At 41.8% G+C, this 15,148-nt stretch overlaps 1 protein-coding gene across 1 annotated transcript; it reads left to right on the top strand.

The window, feature by feature from the left end:
* Window positions 1-4,715: 4,715 nt before the first annotated feature.
* On the top strand, window positions 4,716-12,284 carry znf148 (zinc finger protein 148; the record flags this gene model as incomplete). The annotated part of the gene is made up of 6 exons (XM_080536219.1): window positions 4,716-5,042; window positions 5,139-5,264; window positions 5,414-5,537; window positions 5,621-5,704; window positions 6,016-6,134; window positions 7,597-12,284. The coding sequence occupies 6 exons, from the start codon at window positions 4,716-4,718 to the stop codon at window positions 9,199-9,201; spliced, it is 2,385 nt and encodes a 794-aa protein (XP_080392345.1). The 3' UTR covers window positions 9,202-12,284.
* Between the last annotated feature and the right edge of the window lie 2,864 nt (window positions 12,285-15,148).

Here is a 15,148-nt window from a genome sequence, read left to right as displayed (position 1 = left end):
TGGTTCGTGTTTTGGAAAAGCTTAAATAAGTCAAAGTCGATAGTAAATTGAATGTTGAAATGTAGGCTGTAGGTTCACAAGATCATGGCTGACCCCTTCCACCCCGGCCACGGCCTCCTCACCCTGCTTCCCTCTGGAAGAAGGTTGCGGCTGCCTAAGGCACTTAAGGCCCGCCACAGGCTCAGCTTCTACCCCTCAGCCGCCAGGCTGTTAAATGACTCTGGCTTCGCCCCCCCCCCCGCCCCCAAGTCTGCCCAAGACTGAACTGGACTCTGTAAAAAAAAAACTCTGCACTGCACTTTACTTTATACTGCACTATCCAATGCACTGTTGTCTGTCCTGTGTTGTTGTTGTGTTGTCCTGTTTTTTGATATGTGAAAAAAGTATAAACGCACTTGCTGTGGTGACGAAGCAAATTCCTATATGTGTAACGCATAGTGGCAATAAACGTTATCTCAATCTCAATCAATCTCAATCTATCTCACAGCACTGTGTCCTTCATATGTCCTTCCGAATCTCGTGTTAGAATTTGGGCAATTTGCTCTGTTTCATTTGGGGTGGAGAGAGATGGATGACATGATCTTCGAAGTCATATTCTGCGGGTTAAATAAGAGCCATAAAAACCGTGCGAGTGTGGAATAAAGCCCTGATTTGAACAGTTGGATGTGGTTAGAGTAGGTCAACGGAACTGCCTGTCTAACACGATGCATTGATACCCTTCGCGTGTGCATAGCCAACATGGAGTGTCGCCTGTCCCCCGAGGGGTACAGACAATAACCTGTCCTTATAGGATGACATCTATGTTCATACATACGAGAGTGCGCAAAATCGTGACGTTAGAATGATAAGGTTCTATCTCCATTTTTGTCAGAATTGAGTTTTTTACATAATCTGATCCATTAGGTGGACTCAGATTGTTTAAATCTTGACATTTTTGAGTTAGCAATTAATAAAAATACAAATGTTCCATCTCACAAAACATAATGGAATGTAAAAACTTTGACGCTCAATATCTCTGAACTGCCCTAAACGGAGATAGCACCTTATAATTCTAAGCTCACGAAATGGCATTGCAAAGACGCATGCTTGCTATGCGTAAAACGAGCATTTTATCGAATGTTATGATTTGGTGACAGACTAGCAGCGACACGTTGTCACAAGAAAAGCAATAGGATCATATGGCGGGAGGGGACAATCCTGCTGTTCTTTCTTTGGTTCAATTTACGTGCCAATGCAGGAGGGCATCCTTTGAGACGACCTGAACTGAACATGACCTAACACTGCAGCTCTGGACAGAGAGCGCGCATTTCTCAAATACACACACACACACACACACACACACACACACACACACACACACACACACACACACACACACACGCAAAAACACACAAGCGTGCGCAAACACACACACACACACACACACACACACACACACACACACACAGGTTAACTGATGAGATGCTATTGGCACAGCAAGTCTACATCTCAAATCCAACATCAGCACCACAGTGTCCCCTGCGCAATGTCATCGGAGGCTATGTCCTCGCGCTCTAATAACCCGTTAATGACAATCATCAGTAGCCGATAACGTTCCGTTTCTCACTCGATGTCCCAGTATCGATGACATTGTGTAACCTTTAGACTTGCACCGTCCACAGCGACACTGCCTTCTAAATGGTTGATATGACCTGTTGAGGCATTTTTGGCATGTGTTAACAACTGATTTGGAAGCCCACCGGCAACCGGATTACACGCGCGGGACATCATTCTGTCATCCCGGTTGGCATGCAGAACCCCTTTGACAAATGCATGCATGCGCGCGACAGAGTGCATAATAATGCACGTCTTATTATTAGTTTAAAACACACACACACACACACACACACACACACACACACAGAGAGAGAGAGAGAGAGAGAGAGAGAGAGAGAGAGAGAGAGAGAGAGAGTGATCGTAGAGGCGACGTGCTGACTTACAGGGTGACCCTGGCTCCTCTTTGGGTTTCCGTGCGGCTCTTTATTGGCTGATCCGTTATTCCGTTATTATTGCAGATCAGATCCCGTGGTCACAGTCCACGTCTCTGCAGATGTACCACAGGATCACATAGAGGATGAGGAGGATGGCGAAGATAAACAGCGCTACTAGGATGGCCTTGGTCACAGGGGAGATGAACGACTGCATGTCCATGAGTGCCTCCTCCGCGCTCCGCGTCTGTCTCAATAACACACCAGACTTTTGTTATCCTCCTCTCTGCTCCTTCTGAGCGTCAACTGTTGAGGACGGATGTGCGTGCGTGCTCGTTTCTCACGCAAAAAAAAATCAAAAAAATCCACTCACACAAAACAACCAAACAGACACACGCGCGGCGCGCAAACAGCGTTGATCGAGATGTGCATGGGAATCCCCCTCCAAGCTCAATGTCTGAAAGCAGAAATCAATCTCTGCTGCCCGCTGGCGATGTATCACTCTCTGTTTCTATAATGTTCTACAGAGAGACAGACCCTCCGTGCACACCCGAGATACACAGAAACAAAGAAATCCGGTAGAATCCCAGAGTGGAACCCAAACGGAGAATTTCCAAGTTGCGCGCGCTGTTGCTGCTGCGCTCCGCGGGGCTCGTGAGGGAAACAGGTTGATGAGCATAAAATCAGACAAATATATATATATTGCAACATACTTCCATATTCCTCTCGGTGGAGCTCGTGGTCAACTCGATTAAAGGTGCCCGAGGGCGAACACGCGCACGGTTTGTCTCAGTTTCTGTGTAACTACGAGTAGCCTATCATCATCTAGCGATTTTTTACAACAGCAGGCTGCAGCAGGATCCTGTAAATGCAAGCAATGAGGTACATTCATTAGAATAACGTGGTTTGATCTGGCTATTAGCAAATAACCAGTGGTGTAGTCTAGTTTTTTCTAGTGGGTACTGTGATTTTTCCCTCCCAGCCTCATATCGTTCATTTCGGAACGCCATAAAATAGAATTTGCGCTCCCTGTCTAACGTTATATATCTAACATTACATGTTATAAGGCTGATCTCATCTGTGCATGATAGTGCTGCATTTTGACATATTTCATGTCGCATCTCCCCACGTTGACGCTATAGTCAGTCCCAATGGTCCAAAATTAAAGTACTTCGTAACACAGACGGGGTGAATTTTATGAATGAAAGTGAAAGTTCTGTCACAAAACGCTGTTACGTATCCTCACACATTTTTAAGTGGGTATATGGAAATCCTTGGCCTTTGAATATTATTGGAAGTTAGGCTACTCCTATGGTCCACGTGGTCAGAATGGATATAGCAAAAATGATCGGGTTTTTGGCGTACTAAATGAAATGGACTGTGGTCAAGCACTGTATTATCCACGTGGAGCGGAGCCCATACCTAGTGACTATAATGCCTTGATGTGTGTTTCACTGTCACGAGCACAATTCATCTGGGACACAATGGGCTGATTTCACAGACATGGTTTAAGACTAATCCTAGACTGAAAAGCATCTTCAATGGAGATTTTACATTGAAAGTGTGATTTAGTCCAGGATTAGGCTTAAGCCTTGTCTATGAAACCTACCCTAAATATGACCGTCTTATTATAAGCGCGTTCTGCGCACGGAGCATTCCACACAGTATTACCTGTCCTGCAGTAACACCTTATTCCACCAGGTGGCGACAAACACCCACTTTTGGGCAAAGAAGACAGACACATTCCGCAATCAGCTCGGATGCAATGTTGTTTCTCTCGGTCGGCGCAGCCAAGAGATGTAAGGCCTAGTACCCTTCCGAAGACAACCATGATGACAACAACACGGCTTTAGTGGGAAAACTCAATACTAAATAGGTAAACTGCATAGCAGTTATTGTTCTGCATCACTTTGTGTTCGAGCAGAGACCCAACCAGTCAGTAAATCTGCATGTTCTTAGCTTAGCTATCTAAGGTACTTGTGCTACTCGCTAGCTTAACCAACGCGAAGGGAAATTCTTGTTGTTGTGTGACGCTGATCAGGCCTAGAGCTAGCTAGGAGTTTGCTAGCTTTCTGGGCTATTATAGCCAACGTTATGCATTGCATACATTGCATGCATTTTTTACTGGCTAGTATCTAGCAAGCAAGCTGCATGCAAAGCTACAAGTTGACAGCTGGCTAGCTGACTTGCTACCATAGCCTGCAGCTGAGTTAGCTCCATGCAGGCAGCTACCACCACTAGTTGCAGACCAGCAGCAAACAAACTGCACTGTGGTTTTTGGCAGTTTCTTGGCAGCTTGTCAGTGAGTTCGGTTACTACAAGTGTACATAGCTTATCCAGGCAGATAGCGATCTTATCATGGCAATATGTAACTGCTTAGCCCTTCCAGTAATCGACTGTGATACTGAGGCTGTAGTCCTGTGTTATGGAGGCTGTGGCCTAGCTCACGTTGCAGCTTAGCTAGTCAAACATATTCGAGAAGGTAGCCCAAAGATAAACCTTTGTCTAAATTAACCTGAGTGTTGGTAAACGACAGTCCTTTCATTTAGGCTACTGCAAGCTTAGGTTAGTGGGTCTGATCTGAGCTGACACATAATATAAAGTACACTGAGCTGTAGCTCAGAAGCTGACACATAAAGAAATACATACAAATTGTATGATGTAGTAATGATCTATTTGTATTGTTTTGTCTGTCTTTGACTGTTGTTTCCTCTTGCTTTTACAGACACACGGGCCACTCTGGTAAAGATGAACATCGATGACAAAATTGAAGGGATGCTGCTGAAGTGCAGCGGAGGGGTGGACGGGAGGGGAGGGATAGGGGGCGGGGGTTTGGTGGTGATGACCCTCGGAGAGCGGGCGTTAGCCCACCACCCCCTATTGGCAGAGGATGATGATGATGATGATGATGATGATGACGATGACGACGAAGACCTGATTGAAGGGGGTTCACTGGTCTCACATGACCTCATCCCTCCTGATGATCTGATGGTACACGAGGAGACGGTGAAGAATGATGCAGAAGCGGGCCCCCAGCGACTCTCCCACAAGCTGCCGTGCACGCTCCACATGCCTGTGAGTCCATATCATCCATCTGCCCTTGGGGCATGTGTAGCACCATATCAGACTGTCAGTCTTGTCAAATGAATTCCCTCGACTAATGTTTTGCAGGTGAGCATCAAGCAAGAGATTAAGCTGTCCGATCCACTTATGCATGCAAAAAAGGAGAGAAAGCAAGTCCGCGACCTCACAGAGTGTCACAAGAAGAAGAAAAGGAAGCAGCGCTCTCCTGCCAAGGTGCAGATGAATATATTTATTACAGGTTTATAAATTCACAATTGTTAACTTAACAATCAACTAAAATTATATTTAACTGTATTATGATAGTTCAGAATTAACAAATGGTATGTCTCCCATTCCCTCATTTATGTTTCCCCTCCCATCAGATTCTGACTATCAACGATGATGGGTCACTGGGTCTCCAGAGCCCAAAATGTCACGTGTGTGGCCACTGCAACGCAGCCTTTCGAACCAACTACCACCTACAAAGACATGTCTTCATTCACACTGGTTTGACTTCTCTTTCGTGTCTCTTGCTTGAAATTAAAATGCCATGAAACTATTTGCCTTTCCTTACTCTGGCGTTGTTTCAGGTGAGAAGCCGTTTCAGTGCAGCCAGTGTGACATGCGCTTCATTCAGAAGTATCTTCTTCAGAGACACGAGAAGATTCACACTGGTAAGAGATTTCCCCACGCAGCTGATGATTGAACTATGGCAGCACAGCAGCAACATTGAATACAGGATGTTAATTAACATTCACAGGAAGATGAGTGGAAAAGTCGTTTTCTAAATGACTATAATTGCCAATATACCATAATATGCTTTAATGTGCCGTATGAAAATAACAAATATTGACATTTTCCCCCCTTTGTACAATGGTACTTCAAACATCTCTCATATGAATGTTAACAGGCTAATACAGTAATCCTGTGTGTTGTTTTATGAAATATTGTTCTCTATATCCTTCTGTCTCCTTTTCTTTCCCAGGTGAGAAACCTTTTCGCTGTGATGAGTGTGGAATGAGGTTCATTCAGAAATACCATATGGAGAGGCACAAAAGGACCCACAGCGGAGAAAAACCCTATCAATGTGACTGCTGCCATCAGGTGGGACTTGTTTTGGGTGAAAAATGAAGTTACATTAAGGGATAAAAAATATGTTTTTTGTTATATCATGGTATTGGTAAATCTGTGTATTTAAAGTCTGTTATCATCACATGGTTCTGGTGTTACTAAAAGGTGGCTTTCTCTAATCCTCTAAAATGAAGCACTAAATGTATTACCCTGTGCACTAGATTTATTTTAATACACACAGGATTAGTGCAAGCAACATTTTGGTTCCCCCAACACTAGTGATAATCACACACTCTTAGTAAATGAGTCTGAACTGTTTCAGATTGTTATTCAAAGATGATCAATACATTTGTAGTTATCTATCTATTAACTAATTATATGTAATTCCTAAAATGTGTGATTTTATAAATTACACTGGACAAAAAAAATGAAACGCAACACTTTTGTTTTTGCTCCAATTTTTCACGAGTTGAAATCAAAGACCTAATACTTTTTCTATGTACACAAAATGTATCTCAAATTGTGTCACAAATTTGTTTAAATCTGTGTTAGTGAGCACTTCTCCTTTGCTAAAATAATCCATCCACCTGACAGGTGTAGCATATCCAGAGGCTGATTAGACAGCATGTTTATTGCACAGATGTGCCTTAGGCCGGTCACAATAAAAGGCCACTCTAAAATGTGCAGTTTTATCACACAGCACAATGCCACAGATGTCGCAAATTTTGAGGGAGCATGCAATTGGCAGGAATGTCCACCAGAGCTGTTGCCTGTGAATTTAATGTTCATTTCAAACACAGTCAGCATTCCAAATCCACGCTCCCTCAAAACTTGCGACATCTGTGGCATTGTGCTGCTTTATTTATTTATTTTAAGCGCATTTTTCTGCACTACTTGTGGAAAGTGTTTGAGCAGGTTCGTGGAAAGGATATGGCTTTGGTCCACCTTTCGCCAGCCGCCGTCACAAATTCAGAATTTGAAATTGGCGGCTCCGTCAAAGCCCTAAAATGTTATTTTGAATACCACGGTAAAACCGTAAACCGCCATAACATTTGGGGAAGGTTTTACAGTATAAAAATGTGGAAACCGCCCAACCCTACTGTCAGGACTGCAGAGTCACTCCCTATCTACCGCCGTAGACTGAAGACCCATCTCTTCAGGCTACACCTTAACTGTCCCTCCTGAGACCTCCACATCCCCTCTACCCTCCTGTACAGTTTCTCTTTTTCTTTATTACTATAAATAATGCTACAAATAGCATTTCTTCCTTCTATCATTATGACTGCCCTGGCTCGAGCGTAGATTACTTGTTCTTGCTATGACTGATGGATAAATGAGTCATTTACTTCTGACTACTTAGTCAAATGTATTTGTTGTAAGTTGCTTTGGATAAAGGCGTCTGGTAAATGCCGAAAGAGTGTAAAATGTTATAAAATCAGAGCATTGTCATTTTCATGCACTTTCTCAAACATGCTTGTCTGCTTTGTTCCCCCAGTACTTCTCCAGAACCGATCGGGTTTTGAAGCACAGACGCATGTGCCATGAGAGTAAGGACCGGAAAGCCCACAAAGCTGCAGGGAAAGATGGACTCTCACGCAACACAGAATCTCTGGGCTTCTCTTTTCCCGCCAAAGAGTGCACACTGCCGAAGAAAAAACGCCATAAGTCCTCAAACAAGTTTCAAGGCTCAACTGCCATCACCCAAATTGAAGAAGAAGATGCAGTCACTGTTGTCGGCAGTGAGGAGAAGGTGGAGCAAAGACCGAGTAAAATTGAATGTCTACCTCTCTTTGCTGTTTCTTCCAAGGTCAAAGATGAGTATGTGGTAACGGATTATTCGGTAGAACTTCCTGACTCGTCCAGCAGCCGCCACATGGTTGGTGAGGTATCTTCTGAAGAGATCTATCCCCCTAAGCTGGTCCTGAAGAAAGTCCCCAAGAGGAGTCTTAAGCAATCCACTGAACCGCCTCAGTGTCTGTCCCCTTTGGCCTCTTTTGAAGAGAACAAAGTCACTAGATACACATTTGAGATAGTAGACAAACAAGGTATTCTGGATGTGGAGAGCAACTCTGACTTGGAGCCTGTTGACTCCCTCCAAGGAGGACAGGCCAAACCAGCAACAAGCAGCACTAATTATGATGACGCCATGCAGTTTCTTAAGAAGAAGAGGTATCTGCAGGCTGCTCTAGCCAATAATAGCCGGGATTATGCCCTGAATGTAAGCAGCATTGCATCGCAGCCTTCTGTTACACAAGCCGCCGTGGCTAGCGTCATTGATGAAACGGTCCCTGCTACTATTTTGGAGCCCCAGCCCCTCAACATTGAGATCAAGTCAAACCATGATAAGAATGTGCTCCCAGATGAGGTTCTTCAGACTCTACTTGACCACTACTCACACAAAGCCAACGGTCAGCCAGATATCTCCTTCAGTGTTGCAGACACAGAGGTGACCTCCAGCATATCCATCAACTCCTCCGAGGTGTCTGAGAGCAGCCCAGTAGAGAGCCTGGGGGCCCAGGCCCCACCAGCAGAGAAGGCTAGCCTTCTTCAGGAGTATTCAAAGTTCCTCCAGCAAGCACTGGAGAGGACCAGTCAGAACGATACTTACCTGAGCAATCAGAGTCTTACTCTTGTAACGGAGAGCCCCAGCCTCTCCGGCCAGCCATTGTTTTCCACAGAAAAACAGTTCCCTTCCCCTAGCAGGTTTAGGTCAGGGATGAGCTCTCCCCTGCGGTCCACTTTGGATAAACCCCACTTTGGACTTCTTGTGGGGGATACCCAGCACTCGTTTTCATTTTCTGGTGATGAAACCACCCCTTCTGCAGTGTCACCAACTGAAGACTTTCTAGAGCAAGTTACATCCTCAAAAAAGGCTGATGCTCAAGGGATGCTTCAGACCTTTCAAATTAGCACCTTTGATCAGAACTTCAGATCTCACTTCCAGACATCACGATCTGGAATCTCCTCCCAATTTACAATTGCCAATGGACAAGTCAGTCTTCGAGGCCATGGCACAGACTTCTCAGAATTCCCCCTAACTGAGACAAGATCTCAACTGAACTCCTCCCCAGATGTTACACCCAGTCAAACGTTCGGGTGAGGGGGGAAAAACAAACATTTTATTTCTGCAATCATTTGAAAGGCACTTTATATCCACGTCCTCTGTTCGGCCAAAATAGGTTATTCCGCAAAGGTGACTGTTGCTCAAGGCATTGTGATTGAACAATAGAAAAATTACCTTTTTTGTTCTATTACTTTCAAAATGTGTGAATCGTAGAAATGGAAAAAAATATCTTAAGCACTTTTCCAAAAAGAAAATGGAATGGAAAGAGGCTGAAAAAGCACTCGAGGGGCAAATCAGAATGTAAATTATGAATGGTGGTCAACCAAAGTATAAAGCAAAAGATTTGGTGGAATATTCACTCATCATTCTCATTTTTCATGAGATCATTTTTTATATAAATTTCATTATATATCTATTTTCATTTTCTGTTCCACATGAATCCTGTTGTCTCATCTTTTCCTTGCACAATCAGGAAAATATTTGTCTTGTATTTTACCAAAATTTGACCCTCATAAACATGCCCTCTGCTTATCTGGTATAGTAATTGCTTTTAGGCATTTTTATCTCATCGTTGGCTCTTTTTCTCTCAAAAAAGTCAACTAATAAAAAAATAAAAAAGGAAATAATTTGTCATTTAAGTGAAAATTCAGTAAATCTAGCAGATTGTATGGTTGATGGTATGGAACCTAGTACTGTATTATCACCAATCAACATCATTGGCTTGAAATGTATTGTTTTCAATACCCAAGACAAATCAAAGCAAAACAAATGAGAGTTTAAATATGATTGTTATGCTTTAAGTAATGTTTTCACAATGGACTGTAAAGTGCAGAGAAACTTTCCCCAATGATGTAATGATTGTAAGTGAATTTCAGATTTAACATCTAAATATGGTTATATTGTGAAATGTGAAGAAAAAAATACATTTTGCACATCAAAGTATTAGTTCTCATCAGTGCCTTTTCAAAGATCTCCTGCCATTACTGTATGTTCATATATGTTTTCATTCTTTTTTAGTGACAGTCAATGAAATTAACTAGTCTAATTCGCACTTTCTGAACTATGGTATAAGCTATCAGTTACTCAACTCATTTTGTAAGAGTAGAATCTTTTACACTTTTCTAAGCACTTCATATAGACTTGAGTAGCTCTTTCTCATATTTTAGTCCAGGCATTAAACTGATCACTTTATTTTTCTCCCCAATACCCTGTTTTGTCACAGATATGTGAAATCTGTTATTCTTCCTATGTTTTGATTAACTATTAGCGCTCACATTGTGCATTGGACAATGCTTTCCTATGTTAATACAATCGTTATTATTGCCCCAAAAAAGTGCTGATCCTCAGAATTAGTCTTGCGAAGTCACATGTTTGTTTCCTACTAAAGATTTTACTGTATCACACAAACACACAGCATCACATTTGGTTAGTTGTCCATTGTTGGGCAGTGCTTAATGCCCTCAGTTTCAAGATAAATGGTTTGCGATTTATTTCTTTTATCTGAATTTGAATCTTTTTTTCATGGTTTGGTTTATTGCGTTAGTTCTAACAGAACATTACTGTATGTATTGCTTGTGAAGCATAACTCAAATAGCAGCCACATTAGAACAGACCATGCGGAAATGAAGTGTGGCTTCAATGTGTATATTTCTGTTTTTGTATTGCCTTTAATTTTGCTATGTAATAGCATCAGATTATCTTATCTCAAAGTGATGTTTTTATATTGACTGCAAGTTCCTCCACTTTCATTTCTTCTGACAATCAGGGACAGAATCAAACAACTCCTCTCCTCTGTTAACATTCCCTCTAGGATGTGTAGGACGTTCTCTGCTGTAAATAAGTTGTATATTTTTATTTTTGTGTATTTTCTGCTTTGAAAAAAATTGGTATTCATGAGTGGGGATTTGTGCAAGATGTTTTATGGACACGTTGTCATCAGAACACTTTTTAATGCATTTTCATGGTCCGGTTCATGCAGCCACCTTCCTCTCATGTGCAACATGGCATTCTGCCATATCTTCAAAAAGCCCCAGGGTAGGGTTTTGACCACAGTAAATGTATCCCCTCACCCTTACAAGAAAGAGTAGTTACTGTATTATAGAGTGGACTATACTTTTCACAGTCTTACCGCTCACAAATAATCAGTTCATCAGTGGTCATGGAATATCATTATGTGGGATGTAGCTGAAATGTTGGTATATTTAGTCAATGAGATGTGGTATTATCAGTTTGTTGTTGATGTCGTTTGCACTTCCTTACTGTGGGCACAGTTACCCAGATGGTTATCTGATCATATTGCATGGTTTGTGTCCATACAGCAAGACCTCCTCCAGTAAAAGCACTTTCAAAAAGCACAGTGTAGTTGCATGCATATTTCTGACTATCTTCAAAGAGAGATTGCAACCACTTCTGCAGCATCAGTCCCTCTCCCGTTTAAATATACCCCACTTTGAGATGGGAAACGTAGTTAAATCGGAACTGAAGGTTCTGCTCCAACTGGACTCGGAAAAGCAACCAAGTTTAACACCATCACCACCTACAAACCTACCTTCTTTTTTTTAATGTAACCTCTATCCATAAACTGGCCGTAAGTGTCCTTGTATAAGCTGGAGATGATGAAACTTGTTCGTGGCAAAAATGTCTAAATGTAACTTTTTGATAAAAACGTGGTTCTATTTTTGGAGACATGTAATGTTGCTTGTAAAAAGGCTCTTCCATATGTCATGCAGTCATTATTCGATTCTTAGGCACTCAAGGAAAACGTTTTCCTCCTTGAGACAAGTACTTTTTTTGAGTCATTTTGACTCTTAGATTTTCACTTTTTTGTTTATCATTTAACTAAAGGAGATACTAAACCAATTGTTAGTCAAGTAATTAATTAACAAATTATTCCACTTTGTAGAGGTGATTGATCAAAGGCAAAATTAAGGTTGATTTGCATGGTCTCTAAGTTGTTTGTTCGAGTGAACTGGTCGTTTTATTAATATATATTGCTTTAACTGTAGATGATTAATTTCTATAAAGTACTATTAGATTTCTGCAATACATTATGATTTGTAAAAAAAAATCTGAATCAATTGTTGGTTTTTGATCGTTGTGTGTTACCATGTCCTTCCAAATAAAAATCATTCTAGGCTACAGTATTACTTTCTTTTTGTACATTTCTTGGCCTCATTTTTTTGATACACTTTTTGGCCTAATTGAAGATCACTAGAATCCAAACATCCTGATCAGAACGTATATAATAATTATATATATATATAATACATAATATAAAACAGACAAATAATACTGTTAAATCATACAATTGCTGCCAAGTGTCCATTTCAAGGTTGGCCAAAACTAACAAGTCCTTTTTCCAACACCTTTAGTGCCATTGGTCAAAACAAACATTTACTTACTGACGTTTGTGGAACACGTAGCATTATAATAATGTGTAACAAGCAGCCATGCACCCAACCCACCTGTGACCTGACATATCACAGGTTGGATACTTTTATCCCTCTTCACTATATCACAGGATAGCAGCAATTGAGCTGACATATATACTCAATATTTTTCAGAGAGCTGTTTTTGTTGACAATATTTTGGATTGGTCAGATGGTTCTTCATTTCTGAGCAGGTAAAGCATTCATTACTCTGCTTAAATGTGATCGCATTTGGTCAAGCCAATCAATACATCGCGGAGTTTGATTGATTGAAAACTTTATTAGAAGATTTGCAGAAGTAGGTACATGAAAGTACATATTACATACAAGGTCAACTAACAGGATAAAAACCCAAGAAAGCCACTGGCTTATTTCAATTGGGGTCCTTGATTCTCAATTCATCGTTACATGTAAGACAGACAAAAAAGCTAGTACTATCTACAAGATAATACAGACAAATAACTATTACTATCTACAAGATAAACACACATCCATCATGGGAAGAACAATACAACAAAACATAAGGTATGTACAGCGGGTAGGACAGGTGGGGACATACACCACAGGTGGGGGCGGGGGACAAAACACAAAGTATGTACAGTGGGTAGTTCGGGTCTTTTAATCTGATTTTTGATTTAGAGGGTCCAGTTACGGATTGCAGCCTCCTGTAAATGTTTTTTGAGAGTGGTTTTGAAGGTGGGCAGTGTTTTGCACTCCTTTAAGATTATAGGAAGGGCGTTCCACATTTTTACTGCATAGTTTGCAAACGAGTTTAACCCCTTGTTTGTGGTGCAACGCGGTTGAACGTGGTTCGTGGAGCTTCCTCTGGTGTTGTATGTGTGGACGTTGTTCACTTTTTGGAAGTATGTTGACAGGTACTTGGGTGTCTTTGTGGTGTAGCGTATCTTGAAGACCAGGCCCAGTGCAAGCTGCTGCACTCTGTCAACTACTCGTAGCCAATCAAGGCTCAAAAAATGAGCAGCGGTTAGATGTGTCCTAGGGTTGAGGCCTAGCAGAAGCCTAACCAGTTTATTTTGGGCTGTCTGGAGTCTTGTTTTATGGGCCTTTGTGGTTCTATAGTACCATGATGTTACGGCATAGTCGAAGTGACATTGAATGAGAGCTCCTGATAGGGTCCTCAGTGTGTTTTTACTGACAAGTGAGGATATCCTGTACAAGAATCTAGTTCTATGGTTAACTTTTTTGATTACTTTTGCTGCCATTTTATCTCCGGAAAGATTTGCCTCTAAGATGGAGCCCAGGTATGTAATATCCTCTTTTCTTGTGATATTAATGTTACCCACTTTTATTTTAAAATTTTCAGCCTTTCTGAGTTTAGATGGGGATCCGTATAGGATGGTTTCAGTTTTACCTAGGTGTATTGATAGTTTATTGTCAGCTAGCCAGATGCAGATTCTACTCAGTTCAGTGCTTAGCGCTTTTTCCACCTGCAATATGTCCCTGTCAGAGACCAGCAGAGCCGAGTCATCCGCGAACAGGAATAAATTGCAATCACATGCTGATGACATGTCATTCACATATATTAGGAACAGTAAAGGTCCCAAAATGCTTCCTTGTGGAACGCCGCAGGTCACTGGGAGGGGGGGGGACAGTGTTCCGTTCACACTAACCACCTGTTCCCTCCCCTCTAAGTAGGATTGCATCCAGCTCACCGATGTTCTATCGAACCCAATTGCTTTCAGTTTATCTAACAATATGTGGTGATCTACTGTGTCGAAGGCCTTCTGGAGGTCCAGCATGACCATGCCGCAGTACTTGCCCGAGTCCACCTCATGGTTGATGTGGTCGTTCAAATAGAGAAGGCATGTGTCAGTGGAATGGGATGTTCTGAATCCTGATTGAAATTCATACATCAGCTTTTTTTCGGTAAGGTACCTATCGACCTGTTCATAAACTATTTTTTCCATAAGTTTCGAGATGGAATTAAGAATAGAAACAGGTCGGTAGTTGCCTGGGTCTAATTTGCTTCCTTTTTTATACAGTGGGGTTACCCTTGCTATTTTAAAGTCAAGGGGGACGTGTCCCTGTTTGATGGAGAGGTTTATTATGTGGGTGATGATTGGGGTAATGGAGGCAGCTGAGTCTTTTAGAAATCTGGCTGGAATATTGTCATGGCCCGTGGCCTTTTCTGAGTGTAGAGCGCCTAGCTTTTTAAACACCTCATCGTTTGACACCATGGAGAGTTTAAAATCATCATTGCGTACACCCAGTTTATTGTAGAACTCACGGATGTGCTCTACACCATAACGCCCTGAGTGGGGTGGTAGATTGTTAACTAATTTAGTGGCTATGGTTGTAAAGAAAGTGTTTAAGCACTTAGCCACATCCAGCTTGTCTGTAAGGAGAGAATCACCAGATTTGATGCTGATGTTTGTAGACCTGGTTTTGAGTTTTTGACTGCAACCTAGTTGGCTATTAAGTAGCTTCCAAAGGTCACGTGGTTTGTTTAAGTTTTCTTCGATTTTGTTATCGAGGTATTCTTTCTTAGCAGATTTGGTCATGGTAATTACCTGATTGCATAGTTTGTTGCATTG

The sequence above is a fragment of the Nansenia antarctica genome (genome assembly GCF_963989245.1).
Source record: "Nansenia antarctica genome assembly, chromosome: 7".
Classification (NCBI taxonomy): Eukaryota; Metazoa; Chordata; class Actinopteri; order Argentiniformes; family Microstomatidae; genus Nansenia; species Nansenia antarctica.
The sequence above is the reverse complement of the archived record's forward strand: the minus strand, read 5'-3'. Positions and strand labels throughout refer to the sequence as shown.